At 35.8% G+C, this 19,775-nt stretch overlaps 3 protein-coding genes across 12 annotated transcripts in view; 1 reads left to right on the plus strand and 2 right to left on the minus strand.

The window, feature by feature from the left end:
* LOC145232255 (WW domain-containing oxidoreductase-like) overlaps positions 1–1,705 on the minus strand; it is a 34,580-nt gene extending 32,875 nt beyond the window's left edge. For 2 of the 10 annotated variants that reach the window (XM_080096817.1, XM_080096824.1), the window contains exons 1-4: positions 1,201–1,317; positions 834–973; positions 344–408; positions 194–288 (exon numbers count right to left, since the gene is read on the minus strand). In XM_080096817.1, the coding sequence (XP_079952943.1) occupies positions 194–288; positions 344–408; positions 834–924 (251 nt within the window). In that variant the 5' untranslated portion in view covers positions 925–973; positions 1,201–1,317. Of the gene's footprint in view, positions 1–193; positions 289–343; positions 409–833; positions 974–1,200; positions 1,318–1,572 lie in introns of those variants that run through there. The other 8 variants (XM_080096818.1, XM_080096815.1, XM_080096822.1 and 5 more) reach the window with 8 other exon arrangements.
* A 5,729-nt stretch (positions 1,706–7,434) lies between these two features.
* Positions 7,435–9,758, minus strand: LOC145232679 (perlucin-like protein). Its single transcript, XM_080097343.1, has 5 exons — positions 9,707–9,758; positions 8,981–9,136; positions 8,835–8,924; positions 8,350–8,464; positions 7,435–7,687 (listed from the first exon to the last, which is right to left on the minus strand). The coding sequence occupies exons 3-5, from the start codon at positions 8,896–8,898 to the stop codon at positions 7,435–7,437; spliced, it is 432 nt and encodes a 143-aa protein (XP_079953469.1). The 5' UTR covers positions 8,899–8,924; positions 8,981–9,136; positions 9,707–9,758.
* Positions 9,759–16,305: 6,547 nt separating this feature from the next.
* LOC145232682 (perlucin-like protein) lies at positions 16,306–19,257 on the plus strand. Its single transcript, XM_080097350.1, has 5 exons — positions 16,306–16,312; positions 16,633–16,788; positions 16,981–17,103; positions 18,448–18,562; positions 19,005–19,257. The coding sequence occupies exons 1-5, from the start codon at positions 16,306–16,308 to the stop codon at positions 19,255–19,257; spliced, it is 654 nt and encodes a 217-aa protein (XP_079953476.1).
* Positions 19,258–19,775: the final 518 nt, after the last annotated feature.

The following is a 19,775-nucleotide window of genomic DNA, read 5'->3' on the forward strand; positions in this document are numbered from 1 at the left end:
GTCTGTGCACTGTTTTGCATGCACACTGCATTCAGTGTTATTTACCCCGATGAAGGCGACCTGTAAAGGCTGTCAAAACAGCGGTATAAATACAATTGCCAGAAGACCTCTTAAAATTTGATATTATGCCCGGCAGCAACAGCATATATGTTTGTCACATGCATTTAAGTGATTATACACCTACTTTACTTACTTGATACAGTCACTAATGGGTAAATCTGAACACTTACTCCACATAATAAACTCTGTCTTTTTCATCTTGCATTCTCTCCCAGCCATATGGAAGATCTAAGCAAAAAGTCAATTAGCTTTATTATAAGAGATTATTATAATTCATTTTTACCAGCTGCAACTTTTTTTCTTTTGTGACTTTTTGGATGCTCCCATTTGGTTGATTTTGTAAAATGACTGCAAAACAATGTTTTTTTTTAACAGACATCAGCATACACTAAAGATAACCTGGAAATCCAATTTTGCTGGTTAGGTCAGTTTACAATAATTTCAAACGGGGGATTTGAAACATTTTGGTAAACTAATTTTATGTAGTGCTAGCAAGTGATTTCAATTATTTTATGGTTTCTGAATAGATCAATGCTTGCAAAGCTTTCAGAATAAGGCTGTTCCTGACATGATTGTGGGCATGCAGGACCACCATGTCCCGCGTGTATAACCTTAAAGTGTGGTGCAAAGTGATAAACAGGGCCAGGCAGTACTTTATTCTAAATTTCCATATGCCAAACAAAAATCACGAGTGCAGCTGCAATACCCTGCAGACTGGCGAAGTTTTTTCACCATTTGAATAAACCAAGTCTTTAAAAAACAGGATAACCTACTTGGCATAATAAACCCAGCCCTCAGGTGTAACCCTCTCTTCCCAGCCATGAGGAAGCTCATCTTCACTGTCCGTATCAAATTCAGGGTCATTCATTAAAACTTCGATATTTCAAACTTCTTCCAAACACCTAAAAACCATCTGAGAATGTGGGTGAAATTAATATGTGAAAACCAAAAAGTACATCCTACACAAAAGCATATATCAATATCCTGATTTTTGTAAGAACTTTTACTTTTTATATCCTTTACAATTTTAACATTTTTAGAAATTAAACAAGATTTAAGGCAAAGACATTCTACGAGTGGCAGGGAATCACAAAACACAGGTGTAAAATGGGTAAATATTCACATAACAAAATCACCTACCTAATATTCAAGCTTATTCGCAATTATTTGGACAAAATTTTGGTGAAAAAGCAAGCAGTTTAGGTAACACAGGGTTAAAAAAATTGGTAGATACCAGCTGGTTAAAAACAGAGAAAAGTAGACAACAACAACAATAAAAAAATACACCATGTCATAGTAAATGTTGTACAAACAAGAACTAAAGTATGGATTAAGACAAAATATTGTTATTATGTTGTTTTGTAAAGAAAGTGTACTTCAGTAAGCAAATACACAGAGCAAAGCACAAATTTTTGAAACATGCATTATAGTTAAGATTTGCTTTAGAAACAAATCAAATACAATAGTATTAAACAAGGAATGCAACCAGTTTCTTAGGGTAAAGAGGCTGACCTGTAAAAGTTGCAAAATCAAGCTCAACTAAACGACTTGCAACGGATTAGAAAAGTAAGTGTGGATGGTAACACGAAATAGAGGATGCAGGGCTAGTAAAATGCATTTTTGTAACATAAATAACGAATGCTAAATTGTCTTAATCATTTTTACAACCAAGTGCGATTACAAATTCATTCATAGATATCATATCAAAACAGGGGCTTTACCTGTGAATTTTTAACGAACATTGTCAAGTGTCCGGTTATGTGAATGGTGGTTGAATTCCCTTTTTCCAGGTATGTTCTGGCATAGGATCGCAACCGACCGCGTGAACCTGGCGGGGTACGTCTGGTTGCATAAGACGGTTGTGGACAGGTTCTGCTGGCCCAATCAAACCCGCATAAACGGAAACACCTGCTTCATGTGATCCCGTAGGGCCTACGGCGTAGGCCGACTTGGGCCCAAGATAACGACACAAATATCAGGCGAACTGTTTTGGGGCGGTTACGGCAGACTGCTATCACAGCGGTCATGGGTTCTAATCCTATCTCGGTAGCCTATGTTTCCCTGAGCAAGAAACTTAAGCGGCATTGCTTCAACCCAGCGGTTCCCGATGAATTGAACTAAAATTGAAGACGCCAACTGCCCAAGTAAAAAAAATCAAATTAAAAAATGTTCAATGGACTTGCGATAAAAACAGGCAGCTCGACGGCGGACTCATTGCGAGCATTAACGTATTCAGGCGTTGCCCGCCCACCGACGATAAACATGAAACAAACAACAATAACAAATCTACATGCGTGTCACGGGCCTTTGCAGCAGTTGCAATGTGTAATATTTGTGAGCGATTTGTTGAATCATTCTTTTTTACAAAAGCGTAAACAGATTTGATGGTTTAAAATTTTGCTGACGTTGTTACTGTACAAACATGACACATTCTATTCTTGTTGTGTAAAATCGTACTCCTCTCCTTTGTTTCAAAAACGTCAATTATTTTCTGTCGCTTTTAGATGCTTTTAGATGATTCACTATGATTATGAAACGTTGAAAAACTTTTGTTGCACATTTCGACTACTACCTTACTTGCTTTATCTTACTTGCTTTCAAGTGTTTTTTTACCACAGAACTTGTTTGAAATATTCTGTAAGATAGGATGGTGTTTTGGCGTTGTTCATTCCGTATTCTGTTGTTATTTTTTTGCTTCGATATATCTTTGGTTGTGTCGTCAATAACAGGTACGAAATCATATACTTGGTAATGTTTTTTTGTTTCGTGCAATCAATTTATAAGTAAGGGTGGTTATGTTAAGTGTTAAATTTTACACAAATTTAGCTGGCGGCTTTGAACGGTTTGTAATGATGATTTTGAGCTTTTTCAGTAATATTTTATGTTAATTCATATTTTAGCAGAGTTGAGTTGAGTTTATTTCGCTTGGTTAACAAAACAGGTACAAACATTTTGTATTAATTTTCAGCAAGTTGTGATACGAAATTCTCAGAGGTCACTCACCCTATAACTAAGGTCACATGTCCTTCTGGTTGCATGGAACTTGTGTTGAACGAATGTAACTTTTTCCACCAACCTGAAGAGCCCATTTGCTCTGCAGCAATAGCACATGGAGCATTGAGTGGTAAACTGAATTGTAAATTGTATTTGGCCGCCCTATTTGATTTAATAAGGACTGGATATTGCTAAAACCTCAAAAACATTCTGAATTACCATCAAAACGTTTTTTTGTCTGGTTCACATTGTTTGGCGAAACTTTCAGAAACACTTATTTACGTATTGTCGTTTTGTTCACTGACAGAGAGTGGTGGAAATGTAACTGTTTACGAATCTGAAATGAAGACATGTACGACTATGGTTTCTCAGTCTGAAGAACATTCTTCTTACTGTTCAACAGAAATCACAAAGTGGTGCAAGTTTACAAGTAAGAACAAACTAATGTCTAAACTGTTAAATGGAGAAATGCTTTGTGTTCAAAGTTTTTTTTTTATACCCGGGCAACTTATGAAAATTACCAGATAGATTAAGCGTTCAATTTTCACCTTCATATGTTTAATATGAAACCAAGCACATCTATTCAAATTTAGACAATAGCGTTGAAAAAAATTAAAAATAATCATTTAAACGGTAACAAAATTTTAATTGCCAAAAATGTCATTGGATTTGCCTAAATGAACAAACGTAAAACTGCTTTAGTCGGATGTACAACAGCGGGAGATTTTTCGGACACATATGCTGTAATAAATTGCCCGGCTGGCTGTTCCAATTCTCACACCGATTCGTGTGGCTCAGGAACGTTTCATCCAAGCAGCTCTTTATGTGCAGCAGCCGTTGAAGCGGGAAGCATTACAGGTTGACGTTTCAGATAATGGATAATATTCTGTATTTCTTACAAATATTTTTGTTAAGGTGGAGGAGGGCAAGTATTTTTTCAGATGATTTCGCATGAGAGCGACGTTTATAATCCGTGCGCACCCCAACCAGTGTTTCATTTTCCAGGTCAGAAAAATTTACACCTAACCGCGCGGTATTTTTTTTACTTGTGTAGTAGAACTGTTTTTGGTTCAACTGAGATCAAAATTCCCGACAAAAGTACATTTGGACATGTAATGAACCTTGAAACGAAGACGTCATTTTAAATTATTATCTATTTGTCTAGCGCATAAACTTAAACCTAGTGCCCCGTGTGGTTTAATTTAACAAATTCTTAGCTTTACAATCTTATTTTGACTCTAAAACAAATACAAAATTTGTAAAGACTTGGTATGTATGTAGCGAATTACTGTATTAAACGTCTGCAAAAACAATCGGCTGCTTTACTTTTTTAAAGAAGGTACTTTTTTATGTTAACATTTGTCAACGTGCATTATTAGTTGAACGTCACATTGTGATCACAACTCTAATGAACTGGCAAGATGCAAGAGATAATTGTCGTTCGATTGGAAGAAAACTTGCCACTTGGGGTCTGAGAGACGAAACAGTTCGCAAGTAGGTTTTAATGGAGTTTAAACCTGGCCAGGTTTCAACGTACTTATCTTCTAAGACGCCATATAAAACGCATAATAATTATTATCTCATAAGCTTCTACAATAGCTCATCAATCTTTGTGTGTGTGATAAATTAAAGTAGTAAGTCTGGGCAGACATTTCGGGTCGGGTTCAGACATTATATTGAATAATATACTGGTGATTCGGGCTTGAATTCACACTGACCCTATTTGTGCCACAATTTACAATTTTGTTTTTGTTTTTTATTTCGAACAAAACTAGAGATTAGGCCGGAATTGCAGTTTCAACTACAGTTTCCAACGACTCATGCGATGATTTCTTAAGGGGGGTATATGTAAAAAGGCAAAAAAATCAAATTTAAAGATTATTAAAGGGTAAAATTTTTTATTAAGGGTAATTTACATTTTGTTATTTTTTAAAGCTGGATAATAGACAAACTAATACGTCCCCTTTCCTATGAATATTTATGGATTGGTGCAACTGACCTAAACAATGAAGGAAATTGGGAATATGTTGATGGAGTTGCCATGACGGAGCAAAACTCGTTTTTCGGAAATACTGAACCGAACGGCGGGAGCGGTCAAAATTGTGGCAGATTAGCTTCCGTTAGTAACTACCTGGTTGACGATTTTGTTTGTGAAACACTTCATCCGTCAGTGTGCGAGAAAAAATAGTTCATTTTCCCTTTTTTGCAAGGTCTGCTGTTTGCAATGATTTTTTTTGCAATTAAACAGTGACAAACTACTTCCATTTTATTTCGTTTTTACCAGCTGCTACAAATATAAAATTTATTCATTAAAAGTGATTAAAAGATTCCACACATGGATAAAAAAATGACAAATAACAAAACATTAACAAATATATTCTCTTTTGAACTGGTTTTATGATTAAATCAATGATCCTGTTGACTAAAAACATCCACAACACATTTATGTGTTAGGGTTATAGTAATATATGATTTGGTGGCATCTATTTTAAGCAACTTTAATGACAAAAAGTGAAGGCGATTTTGAGTGATTCACCATTGTTATGACAATGTGTCGATTTGTTCACTTCAGGGTACAATCAAATGTTATACAGGGACATAAGCATTTGTTTGTAAGCTTTTAAAGTGAACCAAAAAACAGCAGAAAGTTGGAATGTAGTTTCGCAAACACTATGGTGTTGGTAATTTTATCCATAAATGTTTGTACGTTTGTAGTGACAACAGGTATTGAATGTTGACTTTGTAAGTAACAACACACATGTAGTTCTGTTATAGTTCTCTGTGAAATCGTAGTTGTTGAAATTGACAACAACGTGACCAAAAAACTTAAAAGCTATACTGGTTCCATTCCTTGTTCAATATTATTGTATTTGATGTTTTTAATAAAACATATAAGGATAAAAATAAAAACATATAAGGCATATAGAAATAGTAGAAATAGTAGATAAAATAAAAGACCAGCATCATAGGCTACTATGATGTCTATATGAGTTTGTCGTGATCTAAATTCTTAGGGACTAAATTTAGTAATAAGCTTAGATGTATGTTAATTTTACCTACATAATGGGTATTTTTATGGGTAATTAAAATGCACACCTTATGCATCACATAACGGAACACTTGACTCGATAATCCATGTCTTTTGGGTGTACGTGCTGTTTTAATGCAAATAAGACTTTGGCTTGGTAACATTTTTGTCTTCACTGAAATGTTTTTAAAATGAAATGCGCTGAAACGTTTTAAATATGGTTAGACTATCATGTATTTTGCCGGTTTAAACTGTGTTACAGCCTTTCACAGATCTGACGTTGGCCCTTCATGTTAAAAAAACTGGTTCCATTCCTTTTTCAATACTATTGTTTGTTTGTTTTTAATGCATATCTGAAACTTGCAAGTTTCATAAATTTGTGCGTTATACCCTTTCACAGATCTGACGTTGGCCCTTTATGTTAAAAAAACTGGTTCCATTCCTTTTTCAATACTATTGTTTGTTTCTTTTTAATGCATATCTGAAACTTGCAAGTTTCATAAATTTGTGCATTATACCCTTTCACAGATCTGACGTTGGCCCTTTATGTTCAAAAAAACTGGTTCCATTCCTTTTTTAATACTGTTGTTTGTTTGTTTTTAATGCATATCTGAAACTTGCAAGTTTCATAAATTTGTGCATTATACCCTTTCACAGATCTGACGTTGGCCCTTTATGTTAAAAAAAACTGGTTCCATTCCTTTTTCAATACTATTGTTTGTTCGTTTTTAATGCATATCTGAAACTTGCAAGTTTCATAAATTTGTGCATTATACCCTTTCACAGATCTGACGTTGGCCCTTTATGTTCAAAAAAACTGGTTCCATTCCTTTTTTAATACTGTTGTTTGTTTGTTTTTAATGCATATCTGAAACTTGCAAGTTTCATAAATTTGTGCGTTATACCCTTTCACAGATCTGACGTTGGCCCTTCATGTTAAAAAAACTGGTTCCATTCCTTTTTCAATACTATTGTTTGTTTGTTTTTAACGCATATCTGAAACTTGCAAGTTTCATAAATTTGTGCATTATACCCTTTCACAGATCTGACGTTGGCCCTTTATGTTCAAAAAAACTGGTTCCATTCCTTTTTTAATACTGTTGTTTGTTTGTTTTTAATGCATATCTGAAACTTGCAAGTTTCATAAATTTGTGCGTTATACCCTTTCACAGATCTGACGTTGGCCCTTTATGTTCAAAAAAACTGGTTCCATTCCTTTTTCAATACTGTTGTTTGTTTCTTTTTAATGCATATCTGAAACTTGCAAGTTTCATAAATTTGTGCGTTATACCCTTTCAAAGATCTGACGTTGGGCCTTTATCACAGCTGCGAACAGATCACAAAGAGTAAAATTATTTTTTTTCACACACTGACGATAGAAGAGTATTACAAGCATCATCGTCCAACAGATAATCAGTGTCGAAATATAATCTCCCACAATTTGCACTGCTTCCTCCGTTGGGTTCAAGAGGACCGAAAAACGAGTTTTGCTCTGTGAAGGCAACTCCATCAACATATGTCCAATTCCCTTCACTGTATAGATCACTTGCACCGACCCAGTAATGTTCAGGGGGGCGAGGACGTATTAGTTTGTCTAATATCCAGCTTAAAAAAAATAATCTGAATTAGGAGATTTTTCTTTATAGAAACTGAAAAAATCATTTTATTTGCTTTCACACATATAATCTAACGTAATCATCCCATTAAATTCCGGAAAACTTTAGTAAAAAACTATGATTTGCACCCAAATTATTGTCCAAAAAGTCCAAACTATGCCTGAAAGATGATAAAATTGTGGCTAAAAATAATGCCTAGTGCAGGGGTTCTTAACCAGGGGTGCCCACAAGGGTACCGATAGCTGTTCCTAGGGGGTGTGGGGATGCTGAATCATTAAAGTTGGTAAGGTTTTTTTTATAAGCAATTACGTAATTCTGTACAGAAGGGGTGCGAAAATTAGTTTGTGATTTGAAAGGGGTGCAGCAAAGAAAAAGGTTAAGAACTACTGGCCTAGTGTGAAGCCAAGCCTAAATCAAGCCGGTTTCATTCAAGTGAGGCCAAAACCTGAACCTAAAAGTCCGGCCAGACTTACTACTCTTATTTACAAACACAAGTATTAATGGTGACGTGAGCTAATGCAGAAGCTTACAAAATACCGCTTTGACGTCTTATATGGTTTGTCTTTGAAGATGTGTGCATTAAAACCCGACCAGTTTTCAGCCACATGTGTGCATTGAACCTGGCCAGGTTTAAACTGCATTAGAACTCACTTGCGAACTGTTTCGTCTCTCATGCCCCAAGTGGCAAGATCTCTTCCAATCGAACGACAATGATCTCTTGCATCTTGCCAGTTCATTAGAGTTGTGATTACAATGTGACGTTTAACTAATAATGCATGTTGACAAAAATTAACATAAAAAAGTAACTGGTTTAAAAAAGCAAAGCAGCCAAAAAGCTATTATTGTTTTTGCAGACCTTTAAGTACCTAATCCATGTTTAATAAAGTAATTTCATACATTTATGCCAAGTCTTTTTGGATTTGTTTTAGCGAAAAAATAATATTTTAGAGCTTAGAATTCTGTAAGTTTCAATAGCATTGGGCAGCGGGTTAATGTTTTACAATTAAAAAGAGGCCTTCGTTTTTGGTTTATTACACACCAAAATGTACTTTGATTTCAGTTACACCAAAAACGGTTTTACTGCAAAAGTATAACAGATACCGCGCGGTTAGGTGTAAACTGAAAATTTTTCTGACCTGGAAAATGAAACACTGGATGAGGTTCGCACGGATTATAAACGTCGCTCTCATGCGAAATCATCTGAAAAAACACTTGCCCTCCTTCACCTTAACAAAAATATTAGTAAGAAATACAGAATATAATCCATTTAGTAAACGTTAACCTGTAATGCTTCCAGCTTCAACGGCTGCTGCACATAAAGAGCTGGTAGGATGAAACGTTCCTGACCCACACGAATCGGTATGATGATTGGAACAGCCAGCCGGGCAATTTATGACAGCATATGTGTCCGAAAAATCTCCCTTTGTTGTACATCCGACTAAAGAAGTTTCACACTTAGGAAAATCCAATGACATTTTAGGCAAAAAATAAAAATTGTTACCGTTTTCATTATTTCATTTTACCTTTTCATAAACGCTCTTGTTTAAATTTGAATAGACGTGCTCGGTTTTATGTCAAACATAAGCTAATGTTAAAACTGAACTCTTTCAGTCTATCTGGTAATTTGTACAAGTTGCACAGGCATAACACAAAATAGGAACTCTGATCACAATGAATTTCTCCATTTAACAGTTTAAACCAGTGGTTCTTTACCTCTAGTACGCTTGCCATTAGTGTTACGCCGGAGCTTATCAGGTGGCACAGGCTAGTAGCTTTTTGTCATACTGAATTGAAGTCAAACTTATCAACCCTAGGTCAGGGCGAAACTGTCTTAAACATTCTTTTGAAATTGCTTTTTGAAACTATACTGGTTTTGAAATTATTCCAGCCAAAAGACTTATTTCTTGATCTATTCATCGAAACAGGGTTTAGTGGTACGCAGCAATAAAATAAGTTGTCGCCATTAGTAAAAAGAAACCCACTGGTTTAGACATTTGTTTGTTCTTACTTGTAAACTTGTACCACTTTGTAATTTCTAATGAACAGTGAGAAGAATATTCTTCAGACTGAGAAACCGCAGTTGTACATGTCTTTACTTCAGATTCGTAAACAGCTACATCTCCACCACTGTCTGTTAGTGAACAAAACCACAATAAACAAAGTGTTTGATGTTAATTCAGAAAAAAATGGACTTATCCACTCCAGATCCTCGGTCTGACAGAACATAATAAATGAAATAGGGTGGCCAAATTTAATTTACAATTCAGTTTACCACTCAATGCTCCATGTGCTATTGCTGCAGAGCAAATGGGCTCTTCAGGTTGGTGGGAAAAGTTACATTTGCTCAACAAAAGTTCCATGCAACCAGAAGGACATGTGACCTTGGTTATGGAGTGAGTGAGCTCTGAGAATTTCGTATCACAAGTCGCTACAAAAAGTAATACAAAATTGTTGTATCTAAATTATTAAGTATTATTAAGCAGACGAAATAAACTCAACTCAACTCTCTAAGGTTTGGAATTACATAAAATATTACTGAAAAGCTTAAAATCAACATTACAAACTATTCAAAGCCGCCAGCATAATATGTGTGAACTTTCCCACTTAACAAAACCACTATAGTTTATAAATTGATTGCACGAAACAAAAAACCTTGAGTATATTATTTCATACCTGTTATTGTCGACACAACCAAAGAAATATTAAAGCACAGAAATAACAACACAATATAGAATGAACAACACAAACGCGACATGCTAGCCAACAGATGCTACTAAACAATTCTAAGACGACAGTCTATGGCAGGGGTCACCAAACTTTTTTCACTGCGGGCCTGATAAGTTTAATAATGATTCGCGCGGGCCGCATAGTTGACATGCCCTTGCGCCGTCTTTCCAAACTTAGCCCGCAAAGCGATTTTTATAGGGGCGTCAAGATTTTTATATTTTTATAGGGGCGTATTTTTATAGCGACAACCCGTTTAAAATCCGGTTATGCGACTTTAAAACTGTATATTTCGTCACAAGTAACAAAAGAAGGCAATTATTTCCGCACAATTAACACTTGTAGTCTTATCTATAACGTAACAAGCGGGCTTTGGCTTAGTCCTGGGCGTTGTAATCCTGTGAGACTACGTAACATTGATTCTACATATCGCGACAGAAAAACTTTCGTAAGGAGTAGATTACTTTTTGAATGTTACAAAATTGTCAATACAATTTGACGAACCAAACAATGTAGTCGCGGGCCGGATGAAATAACCTCGAGGGCCGTAGTTTGGTGACCCCTGGTCTATGGTAACAAAACCACATTTGAAAAATACAGCAAAATATATGCCGGTAGTCTACGTGCGACCCCAAAAGTTGTATCATTAGAGAAGTGAATCGTATGAACTGCCCTGACTGAAAATAATTGACGTTGCTGAGAAAGAACAGAGTAAATGACATCGATATCATAACAGTTCTTTGCTTCAAAAACTTGAACAGAAAATTGTTATGATGTGACGATGACAAAATATAACCTGACATTCATAAAGTCATTCGTATGCTGGCTAGGGCGTATGTTGTATCTTATATAAAAAAAATATAAAATTACGCAGCCGTACAAACAAACATGACACATTCTATGCGGGTTTGTGTTATGATATCGATGTTATTTACTCTTGCTCATTTTCAGCAACGTCAATTATTTTCAGTCAGGGCAGTTCATATGATTCACTTCTCTAATGATACTTTTGGGGTCGCACGTAGACTACCAGCTTATATTTTGCTGTATTTTTCAAATGTGGTTTTGTTACCATAGACTGTCGTTTTAGAATTGTTTAGGAGCATCTGTTGGCTAGCATGTCGCGTTTGTGTTGTTCATTCTATATTGTGTTGTTATTTCTGTGCTTTAATATTTCTTTGGTTGTGTCGACAATAACAGGTATGAAATAATATACTCAAGGTTTTTTTGTTTCGTGCAATCAATTTATAAACTATAGTGGTTTTGTTAAGTGGGAAAGTTCACACATATTATGCTGGCGGCTTTGAATAGTTTGTAATGTCGATTTTGAGCTTTTTGGTAATATTTTATGTAATTTCAAACCTTAGAGAGTTGAGTTGAGTTTATTTCGTCTGCTTAATAATACTTAATAATTTAGATACAACAATTTTGTATTACTTTTTTCAGCCACGTGTGATACGAAATTCTCAGAGGTCACCCACCCCATAACTAAGGTCACATGTCCTTCTGGTTGCATGGAACTTGTGTTGAACGAATGTAACTTTTCCCACCAACCTAAAGAGCCCATTTGTTCTGCAGCAATAACACATGGAGCATTGAGTGGTAAACTGATTTGTAAATCGAATTTGGCTGTCCTTTATCTTTATTTTGTGCTGTTAGACCGAGGACTGGATATTGCTAAAACCCCAATTTTTTATGAACTAGTCAAAAAAGTCCCCATTTTTATGAAATAGTTTTTTGTCTCGTTCACATTGTTTGGCGAAACTTTCAGAAACACTTATTTACGTATTGTCGTTTTGTTCACTAACAGACAGTGGTGGAGATGTAGCTGTTTACGAATCTGAAGTAAAGACATGTACGATTGTGGTTTCGCATTCTGAAGAATGTTCTTCTCACTGTTCAAAAGAAATCACAAAGTGGTACAAGTTTACAAGTAAGAACAAACTAATGTCTAATCTGTTAACTCAGTGGTTCTCAAACTTTTTTTGTTGCGACGCCTGTAAAAAAGTTTTCAGGACTTGCGACGCACCAGCAAATAAAAGTTAATGAAGAATTAATTATTAAAGTTGTGTTTATTGATATATCAACAAAAAGCCATGAAACGGAACTATTCTGCGACGCCCTTGGAAAATTGAAACGACGCACCAGGGCATCGCGACGCACAGTTTGAGAACTACTGCGTTAACTGAAGAAATGCTTTGTGACCAAAGGTCCTTCTTTCTATTATGCCTGTGCAACTTAAAACTATGCTTTTTAACACTGGCGTTTCAAGTTACGGACAATTATATCATTCATTCAATGTTTTATTTGTCACGCTTTGAAATTTAAACAATTGCATAACCAAAATATAACGAACGTAGTAGAAGCGCGACCGGGTCAGTGAGAGCCAAACATTGGCCATCGAGTCACTTGACCCGTCAAAATGAAGCTTTCAGCACAGTCTAATCAGTCTACTAATTTTACCTTAGCATACTTTTGCTATATAACCGTCACTTATATTTAAATTTAATCATGTGCAAACTATTTTAGTTAGATGTACGACAAAGGGAGATTTTTCGGACACATATGCTGTCATAAATTGCCCGACTGGCTGTTCCAATCCTCACACCGATTCATGCGGCTCGTTAACGTTTCTTTCTACAAGCTCTTTATGTGCAGCAGCCGTTGAAGCGGGAAGCATCACAGGTTAACGTTTTCAGATAATGGATAATATTCTGTATTTCACAAATAATTTTGTTAAGGTGGAGGAGGGCAAGTGTTTTTTCAGATGATTTCGCATGAGAGCGACGTTTATAATCCGTGCGCACCCCAACCAGCGTTTCATTTTCCAGGTTAGAAAAATCTGCACCTAACCGCGCACTCTTTATTACTTTTGCAGTAAAACCGTTTTTGGTGCAACTGGCTTTAAAAATCCCTACAAAAGTACATTCGAACGTGCAATAAACTTTAACAAAAGTCGTCATTTTAAATTGTTATCTACAAATACAAAAACTTTTAAAGACTTTGTATGTAGCCTATGTAGTGAATTACTGTATTAACATGATTTGCTTAAGCTATTTTTTAAAGAAGGTACTTTTTTATGTTAATATTTGTAAACTTGCATTATTAGTTGAACGTCACATTGTGGTTACAACTCTAATGAACTGGCAAGATGCAAGAGATAATTGTCGTTTGATTGGAAGAGATCTTGTTACTTGGGGCATGAGAGACGAAACAGTTCGCAAGTGAGTTTTAGTGGAGCTTGAAAAGGGACTTGTTCAAAAAATTGACTCGCACACATCTTCTAGGACAAACCATGTATAACGCATAATAATTATTATCTCATAAGCTTCCACAATAGCTCATCAATACTTGTGTGTGATAAATTAAAGTAGTAAGTCTGGACAGACATTTCGGGTCGGGTTCAGGCATTACCTTGAATAAAACACTTTGATTCGGGCCTGACTTCACACTCAGCCTCAATTGTGCAGCAATTTTATCAACTTTTCGGCATAATTATTATTTTATTATTTTTGAATCGGGTTTTGGCACAATTCGTAGTTTTCAACGGGACTTTGGGAATTTCCCTTGAGTTAATGGGATGATTCGATTAGGTTTTATGTGTGAATGCAAAACATGGATTTTTAACTTTTCATAAGCTTATTTTTTTTTTTTTTTTTTTGTCATTTTTTTACATGAAGCTGGATTTTAGACAAACTAGTACGTCCACGTTCGCCTGAAAATTACTGGATTGGTGCAAATGACCTAAACAGTGAAGGGACTTGGACATACGTTGATGGTGTCGCCTTTACTGAGCAAAACTCGTTTTTCGGAGGTCTTGAACCTTACGGCGGGAGCGTTGAAAATTGTGGCACATTGTGGTCCGATGATAACTACTTGTTGCACGATAATATTTGTAATAAACTTTCATCATCAGTGTGCGAGAAAAAATAGTTCAATTTCTTTTTGTGCACGGTTTTCTGTTCGCAGTGGTTTTTGCTGCAAAGGGTGACAAACTACTTCGCTTTATGGATAAAAAGTTTTGTGGGCATTCAAAGCCAATCAAAAACAGCAGAAAATTGATATGTCGTTTTGCAATTACTATGGTGTTGTTAATTTTATCCATAAATGTTTCTACGATTGTAGCAACAACACGTATTGAATATTGACTTCGTACGGTAAAGCACACATATTGTTCTGTTTTCAAACTCAGTTCATGAGTTAAGAATGGTCTGGTGACTAAAAGCGCTAAGTTATATCATTTTTGACAAATATAAAAATTATTATTGTTACCTTTTTCAGTATGTTTAAAAAAATGTTGCAACGCTTTTACTTGTCCTGTTTATTGTGAATTATTATTACGTTTATTATGTGCGCTGAAAACAAATAAATTGATTGATCTATTGATTCATTGATCAACATTAGCTTTGCACCTGCAGCGAATTAGTGCATGTGTGACCCCTTATTTTGCTGAGCAATCACTCACATGAGCACAGAATATAAAGCGATGACTTTATCAACATTTTGACTATGCATGATTGACTGGTTTAGTAGAATGGTACTGTGATGAAATCATGTGATAAACAGCTTTAAATGTAGGTTTCGGTCAATTTCGATATCTTTTATAATAAAAAACGATCCTAAAAACACTATTTATTCAACATTTGTTTTGTGTACCGGTGCGCTTTTGGTACTCCCCCTCTTGCCCCTACGTGCCGGCGCCCATTATCCTAGTTTCTCTTTTGATGACGCCAATCTTGTTTTGAGCAGTTTTCGAGTAGCGGCCCAGAAAATTGCTTGCTCAAGTACATGCTTTTCCTCTCCAGGGCCCTGCTTTGCCTGCCTATATTTTTGCGACGAGACTTTAACGTTGGTAAATAAACCGTGAAAATGGCGACGATGATTACTCTGCGTATGATCTGTATATTTCAGTCCTTTTTAAATCCATTAGACTGATTTGAGTGTTCTAAATTTGTCAGCTAAGTAATTACTAAAATGGTCGATTGTACGAGCTATCAAACTTGAACAGAAAATTGTAATGATGTGACGATGACAAAATATAGCCTGACATTCATAAAGTCATTCGAATGCTGGCTAGGGCGTATGTTGTATCTTATACAAAAAAATATAAAATTACGCAGCCGTGCAACAAATATGATACATTCTATGCGGGTTTGTGTTATGATATCGATGTCATTTACTCTGTTCTTTCTCAGCAACGTCAATTATTTTCAGTCAGGGCAGTTCATATGATTCACTTCTCTAATGATACAACTTTTGGGGTCGCACGTAGACTACCGGCATATATTTTGCTGTATTTTTCAAATGTGGTTTTGTTACCATAGACCAGGGGTCACCAAACTTTTTTCACAGCGGGCCGGATAAGTTTAATGATGATTCGCACGGGCCGCATAGTTTACATGCCCCAGCGCCGTCTTTCCAAACTTAGCCCTCGAGGCGATTTTTATAGGGGCGCCAAGAGATGGTCTTTCCACAATCCCATTCAAAATCTGGTAATGCGACTGTTAAACTGTACAGTTGGTCTCATCATACGAGCAATGCTTGTATATTACGTCACAAGTAACAAAATGAGGCAATTGTTTGCACACAATTAACACTTGTAGTCTTGTTTGTGACGTAACAAACCGGCTTTGGATCAATCTTGAGCGTTGTAATCCTATGAAACTAGGTGATATCAATTCTACATATCGGGTAAACTTTCGTGAGGAGTAGTTTAATTTTTGAATGTTACAAAGTTATCAATACGATTTGGCAAACCAAAAAATGTGGTCGCGGGCCGGATGAAATGACCTCGAGGGCCGGATGCGGCCCGCGGGCCGTAGTTTGGTGACCCCTGCCATAGACTGTCGTTTTAGAATTGTTTAGGAGCATCTGTTGGCTAGCATGTCGCGTTTGTGTTGTTCATTCTATATTGTGTTGTTATTTCTGTGCTTTAATATTTCTTTGGTTGTGTCGACAATAACAGGTATGAAATAATATACTCAAGGTTTTTTGTTTCGTGCAATCAATTTATAAACTATAGTGGTTTTGTTAAGTGGGAAAGTTCACACATATTATGCTGGCGGCTTTGAATAGTTTGTAATGTCGATTTTGAGCTTTTTGGTAATATTTTATGTAATTTCAAACCTTAGAGAGTTGAGTTGAGTTTATTTCGTCTGCTTAATAATACCTAATAATTTAGATACAACAATTTTGTATTACTTTTTGTAGCGACTTGTGATACGAAATTCTCAGAGCTCACTCACTCCATAACCAAGGTCACATGTCCTTCTGGTTGCATGGAACTTGTGTTGAACGAATGTAACTTTTCCCACCAACCTGAAGAGCCTATTTGCTCAGCAGCAATAGCACATGGAGCATTGAGTGGTAAACTGATTTGTGAATCAAATTTGGCTACCCTTTTGATTTATTATGCATGTGCCGTTAGACCAAGGACTGGATAGCGCTAAAACCCCATTTTTTTCTGAACTAGCATCAAATGTTTTGTGTCTGGTTCACATTGTTTGGCGTAACTTTCAGAAACACTTGTTTCCGAATTGTCGTTTTGTTCACTAACAGACAGTGGTGGAGATGTAGCTGTTTACGAATCTGAAGTGAATTCATGTACGATTGTGGTTTCACAGTCTGAAGAATATTCTTCTCACTGTTCAACAGAAATCACAAAGTGGTACAAGTTTACAAGTAAGAACAAACTAATGTCTAAACCAGCGGTTCCCAAACTGGGGTCTGCGGTCCTTTAGGGGTTGAATTAATTCTATAATCTTATTTGGCGTCAGTTTGTGCCACTAAATAAGTTTAAATCAAAGTAGAATTGAGAATCGACTGTCTCCATTGCTAAACAATGGCCTTTATTAAATGACAACTATCAAAAATGCAATTGTTCGCGCACAATCGTAATGTTTTTGTCCTGTTTGTGATGTCACATGCTGTCTTTGGATGATTGTTATGCGCAATTTTGCAAAACTGGCTAAAATCCTGCAATCAACTTTCGTTTGTGTGAAATACACATTTAGGCTTAAGGACCGCGAGCCCTCGAAAAAATGGCGAAGGGACCGTTTTGAAAAAAATATGAAAAAGTTTGGGAACCACTGGTCTAAACTGTTAAATAGAGAAATTCTTTTGTGTTCAAAGTTTTTTTTTTATACCCGGGCAACTTATGAAAATTACCAGATAGATTAAGCGTTTAATTTTCACCTTCATATGTTTAATATGAAACCAAGCACATCTATTCAAATTTAGACAATAGCGTTGATAAAAATTAAAAAAATAATCATTTAAACGGTAACAAAATTTTAATTGCCCAAAATGTCATTGGATTTGCCTAAATGAACAAACGTAAAACTGCTTTAGTCGGATGTACAACAAAGGGAGATTTTTCGGACACATATGCTGTAATAAATTGCCCGGCTGGCTGTTCCAATTCTCACACCGATTCGTGTGGCTCAGGAACGTTTCATCCAAGCAGCTTTATGTGCAGCAGCCGTTGAAGCGGGAAGCATTACAGGTTGACGTTTCAGATAATGGATAATATTCTGTATTTCTTACAAATATTTTTGTTAAGGTGGGGGAGGGCAAGTATTTTTTCAGATGATTTCGCATGAGAGCGACGTTTATAATCCGTGCGCACCCCAACCAGTGTTTCATTTTCCAGATCAGAAAAATTTACACCTAACCGCGCGGTATTTTTTTTACTTGTGTAGTAGAACTGTTTTTGGTTCAACTGAGATCAAAATTCCCGACAAAAGTACATTTGGACATGTAATGAACCTTGAAACGAAGACGTCATTTTAAATTATTATCTATTTGTCTAGCGCATAAACTTAAACCTAGTGCCCCGTGTGGTTTAATTTAACAAATTCTTAGCTTTACAATCTTATTTTGACTCTAAAACAAATACAAAATTTGTAAAGACTTGGTATGTATGTAGCGAATTACTGTATTAAACGTCTGCAAAAACAATCGGCTGCTTTACTTTTTTAAAGAAGGTACTTTTTTATGTTAACATTTGTCAACGTGCATTATTAGTTGAACGTCACATTGTGATCACAACTCTAATGAACTGGCAAGATGCAAGAGATAATTGTCGTTCGATTGGAAGAAAACTTGCCACTTGGGGTCTGAGAGACGAAACAGTTCGCAAGTAGGTTTTAATGGAGTTTAAACCTGGCCAGGTTTCAACGTACTTATCTTCTAAGACGCCATATAAAACGCATAATAATTATTATCTCATAAGCTTCTACAATAGCTCATCAATCTTTGTGTGTGTGATAAATTAAAGTAGTAAGTCTGGGCAGACATTTCGGGTCGGGTTCAGACATTATATTGAATAATATACTGGTGATTCGGGCTTGAATTCACACTGACCCTATTTGTGCCACAATTTACAATTTTGTTTTTGTTTTTTATTTCGAACAAAACTAGAGATTAGGCCGGAATTGCAGTTTCAACTACAGTTTCCAACGACTCATGCGATGATTTCTTAAGGGGGGTATATGTAAAAAGGCAAAAAAAATCAAATTTAAAGATTATTAAAGGGTAAAATTTTTTATTAAGGGTAATTTACATTTTGTTATTTTTTAAAGCTGGATAATAGACAAACTAATACGTCCCCTTTCCTATGAATATTTATGGATTGGTGCAACTGACCTAAACAATGAAGGAAATTGGGAATATGTTGATGGAGTTGCCATGACGGAGCAAAACTCGTTTTTCGGAAATACTGAACCGAACGGCGGGAGCGGTCAAAATTGTGGCAGATTAGCTTCCGTTAGTAACTACCTGGTTGACGATTTTGTTTGTGAAACACTTCATCCGTCAGTGTGCGAGAAAAAATAGTTCATTTTCCCTTTTTTGCAAGGTCTGCTGTTTGCAATGATTTTTTTTTGCAATTAAACAGTGACAAACTACTTCCATTTTATTTCGTTTTTACCAGCTGCTACAAATACAAAATTTCTTCATTAAAAGTGATTAAAAGATTCCACACATGGATAAAAAAAATGACAAATAACAAAACATTAACAAATATATTCTCTTTTGAACTGGTTTTATGATTAAATCAATGATCCTGTTGACTAAAAACATCCACAACACATTTATGTGTTAGGGTTATAGTAATATATGATTTGGTGGCATCTATTTTAAGCAACTTTAATGACAAAAAGTGAAGGCGATTTTGAGTGATTCACCATTGTTATGACAATGTGTCGATTTGTTCACTTCAGGGTACAATCAAATGTTATACAGGGACATAAGCATTTGTTTGTAAGCTTTTAAAGTGAACCAAAAAACAGCAGAAAGTTGGAATGTAGTTTCGCAAACACTATGGTGTTGGTAATTTTATCCATAAATGTTTG

This window comes from Phallusia mammillata, chromosome 6 (genome assembly GCF_965637545.1).
Source record: "Phallusia mammillata chromosome 6, kaPhaMamm4.hap1.1, whole genome shotgun sequence".
In the NCBI taxonomy this organism is placed as follows: Eukaryota; Metazoa; Chordata; class Ascidiacea; order Phlebobranchia; family Ascidiidae; genus Phallusia; species Phallusia mammillata.